This window comes from Mus musculus, chromosome Y, assembly GCF_000001635.26.
Source record: "Mus musculus strain C57BL/6J chromosome Y, GRCm38.p6 C57BL/6J".
Taxonomy (NCBI): domain Eukaryota; kingdom Metazoa; phylum Chordata; class Mammalia; order Rodentia; family Muridae; genus Mus; species Mus musculus.
The window spans coordinates 83,788,813-83,793,115 of NC_000087.7; the positions used below are offsets into that span (position 1 = coordinate 83,788,813).

The following is a 4,303-nucleotide window of genomic DNA, read 5'->3' on the forward strand; positions in this document are numbered from 1 at the left end:
CTTTTAAATTACTCTTTGATCTGATCAGCTGGCTATTTGTTAAGAAACCAAAGAACCTAATGTGGATATGCCCAATTTTAACTATTTGCATAAAATTTTTATTCTTCCTGGGTCTCCTGCTTCACATTTTGAGAACTTCATCTTAGAATTCATTTGTCCCTCAGTGTCCTCTAGTCCTTTGTGTGTCCTTTATTGTTTTTAAAGGTCACCATCAATTTAATCTTTCTTAACTTCTACCTGGTCTCTTTTCTGCATGTTAATATTGGATTTCTTAAAAAGATATCTTAATGGGAATAGAGAGATGACCATGTTGTCAAGAGCACTACTGTACCGCAAAAACCTGGATTTGTTTTCTTGAATTCATATCCAATGGTTAACAATCAGCTTTAATGCCAGCTCCATGGGATCTGACAACTCATGTCTCTGTGGTCACCTATACTCTCAAGCTCATGCCCTACTCCCACCCATATAAATAAAGATAATAAATCTTAAAATGAGAGACAAGTTTCATTTGGTTTCATTATTCAAATGAAACCTTATTTTGTCTGATTTCTGAATCTCTTTGGATCAGTTTTCTGGGTTGCACTTTGTGTAACAAGGCCACATTCCTTTTATCTATCACTTTTTCCCCAACTTGTTGTTTCTCCCTCAGACTTCATACCAGAGATTCTATCTATGTCCTGTCTTTCTCTGCTTCTTCCTAAAAATCCATTTTTTGCTGCCATCCCTGCTCCTCTAAGTCATATCTCCAATTCCTTGCTCACTATGCAGACCACAGAATCTAAGTCCTGTCCATTTTAGCCTGTGTGATATTAGATGTATGCACTGTTCATAGCCTGCGTTGCAACTTTCATCTTCCTTTGATGTTCTTTCTACCATAGTCCATCTCTTCCAACAAAGTGTTCACTAAAAGCATGTCATGTCACACGTATTAATTTTTAGAACAAAACAAATTTTATTGACAAAGATACTGAGGTTGTCAAAGACCCATAGGTACCCAACACAGGAAAACAAACATTTTTTTTCAATCCTATAAGTTTACTTTTCTGTACTTTGTGATTTTTTTCAATTTAAGTGATATTTGACACCAGAGTATAGACATAGATATGGAGGTCACCGAGAAATTTGATAAAGTACACAGTAGGATTGGCTAGAACTTTGTAAACAACCTTTCCGAACTTTTTGGATCCATCATCTCTGGTGTACTGCACCCAGGAACCTATTAAGAAGTCATTGTCATCACCTGATCTCGCCCCAGCCAGAGGGGTCTCTGGAATGATGTGGAGGTTACCTTCCTTGTAGTCATCCAGGAGCTGATAGACGTAGAGGACCGGATCCTTCTTGTAGGAAATGTAAAAATAGTCCTGTAAGAATGGCACCTGGGCTAGCACCATCCCACTCCAGTTGTCCTCAGAGCCATCTTTCCCCTCAAATTTGTGTTGTACCTCTCTGCCAACCAGTTCGCCTGCGAGGTGGACATCCCTCACCTGAGGAAAAACTACTTTGTGAGGCAAGACCTTAAGATTTAAAATCCTCTCATCGCTGTGGAGCTCCTGTCCGTAGACACTGTCAATTCCGTCATACTTCACCAAATAAAGAGAAGGGTTTGTTGGCAGTTGACCTAGAATGATGGCCTTCCAATGGGTGACAGGCTCATTACCTTCCTTCCACCCGTGAGAAATTCTGCAGCCAACAATATTCCCCAGGGCCTGGGAAGAAGGCTTCCTCCTACTCTTCTTCTTGAGTGATGTCATGCTCAGACTCTTCAGATGTATTGTCTTCTACCTGGCTGTAGACCTGTTGTGGTAGATCACACTGTCTTGTGGCTTCCATTCCCTTCAAATATCATACTTGCTCATTGCCTGGGACTGAAGATCTTGCCCGTTTAAACCAGACACAATGCTGTTGCCTCTGTCATATATATGAATTCCTGATGGGCAATGGTTATGGGTTGGGAGTGAATGCTGGACCAAGACTCTTCTCTAAGAGAACTTCTGAGCAGGTGAAGAAGATTATGCTAAACAGTTTTGAGCTCCTAAAATTAATTTTATAAAAATAAGAAGTTAATAAGTCAGCCATGGTGGTACACGCATTTAATCCCAGAACTCAGAAGGCAAGGACAGGCAGATTTCTAAATTAGAGACCAGCCAGGTCTACAAAGAGAGTTCCAGGGCAGTCAGTGCTATAGAGAGGAACCCTGTCTCAACAACAACAACAACAACAACAACAACAACAACAACAACAACAACAACATCAAGTAAAAGAAAACAAACGAAAATCAAACGAAAAACAAACAAAACAGAAATACAAACAAAAAAATAACAAAACAAACAATCAAATGGAGAAGTTAATAGGAAGTGGTAGTGACCCATAACTTTAATCATAGTACTCAAGAGGCAGAGTGAGGCAGACCTTAGTGAGAGAAAGACTAGTCTGGTCTACACAGTGAGTTTCCTGACAGCCAAATCTAAACATACAGAAACTCAAATAAAATTAACCAAGCAAGCAAACAAACAAACAAAGAAACAAAGAAACAAGGGAAACAAGGAAATAAAAATAGTGTAATTAACAAGTAATTCTCTAGAGCTCAGAATAACATACTCAGATAACATTTATTTCTTCAGACCTGAGTAAATTTGTCTCTGATGAGGATCCTCTCCTTGAATTTCTATGTCAATTTAGGTGGTGCTATGACAATTACCCCCAATGATCAAGAAGAAGAGAAAAAAAAAAAGGCCAGAGGGGTCACCATGATTCTCTTGTACGCGTAAGCTCTGAGCTAAGTTCTTGCATTCACAAATATCTTCCCAGGGACACAGCACACCACTGTCCTTCTTTATTGTTTCTCCTGACCCAGCTTCAGAATTATTCGATGAAGCCATTGCATCACTGAACTCAAGAACAACTCAAAAAGTCGAGGCAATTTCAGCCTTTTAGAACTAATAACTTCTAACATGCACATGGACAAACAGGAGCTTTGGCATTTTAGTGGAATTGTGATCTAGATATGGTTAGCAAGGATAATAAATTCAGGAGATAAACTAACCTAGACCATTCATCTACCTTGCTAATAAACATGGGGAAAGTAGAATGTACAGTAACTCACTGTAGGAGAGAAAATTTTTAGCTTTCTGTAGCTATGAGGGTCCCAATTACTTCATAAATGTACTTACCCATAGAAAAATATCCTAGTCGTCAAGATCTCCTGATACAGACCAGGCACCAAAAGCCTGTGGGAAAAAATGACCTGGCTTTGACACACCACTGTGAAGATAGTGAACTCACCTTGAATGGATTCTAGCGCCTCCAAGTGGAATAGATGCGCAACCTCCAGCCAGTGCTCTGTGACATCACCCTAGTTCAGCTTACATCATAGAACCCCTCTCAGGCTGGTTCCTTCCCTAGTTACACTCAGAAACATTCAGCATCTCGAATTTACCTTTTCATATGGCCTCCTAGAAATAATAAATGAAATCCCAACTGAAAGGCCTGATGATCTGAGTAATATTCTGCCAAAGAATTACACCCTTGCATGGTTTTTATTGTTTGGTTGTTGAATTTTTATTTATTTGTTTGGTTTGTGTTTTGTTTTGTTTCATTTTTGTTTTTATTTTCGTTCTGAGAAAGTCTTCGGTTTCTGCCTTGACAACATCCATGGTGGTTATTTTTCATGTTCCAACCTTTCCCTTGGTTATCTTTAAGCTGTGCTTCTTATCATAAATATTGCCAGATTCTTTGAGGCAGCACACTGGATAGCACACCAATTTTCACTTTATGAAAACCCACAGTTAGAGGAGGACTATTTTTATGCAAACAAACCTGGAATTTGACAGAGTTAAATGACATGTATTGAAACCAATGGCAATCATGAATTATGGATTCTTTGGAAAGTAAGAGGACAACATAGATCTTGGGCATGCTTACAAAGTTGTGATAAAATTAAAAAAAAAAAACCTGATATCTCCCAGTCATATTTTAAAGGTTTTTAAAATTTACCAGCACTTCTGATTAAAAGTAATTTCATAGATTAAATGCAGTAAAACAGGATGAAATAGATGAGGTAATTTTACTTTTGAAATATGTGTAGACAGAATACTGGACACAGGTATGTATAAAATTTACTTACAAATTAGAGGACACTTTAATTGTTCATGGCACATAGATCTTCAGTTCTTCAAAAAAAATCCTTTTCAGTACCTTCCACGGTCCCCACCGTACCCTGTACATCATCTTCATAGAATATGACACTATCCATAGAGAGCTAGATCCTTCAACAACAGTCATAAAAAAAAATCATTCCTTA

At 38.3% G+C, this 4,303-nt stretch overlaps 1 protein-coding gene across 1 annotated transcript; it reads right to left on the reverse strand.

Moving 5' to 3' along the window:
- Positions 1-1,070: 1,070 nt before the first annotated feature.
- On the reverse strand, positions 1,071-1,754 carry Gm20862 (predicted gene, 20862). Its single transcript, XM_017318774.2, has one exon. The coding sequence runs from the start codon at positions 1,752-1,754 to the stop codon at positions 1,071-1,073; it is 684 nt and encodes a 227-aa protein (XP_017174263.1).
- Positions 1,755-4,303: the final 2,549 nt, after the last annotated feature.

Coding starts and splice junctions, on each gene's coding strand:
- Gm20862 (XM_017318774.2), bottom strand. CDS start 1,754: ATGACATCACTCAAGAAGAAGAGTAGGAGGAAGCCTTCTTCCCAGGCC.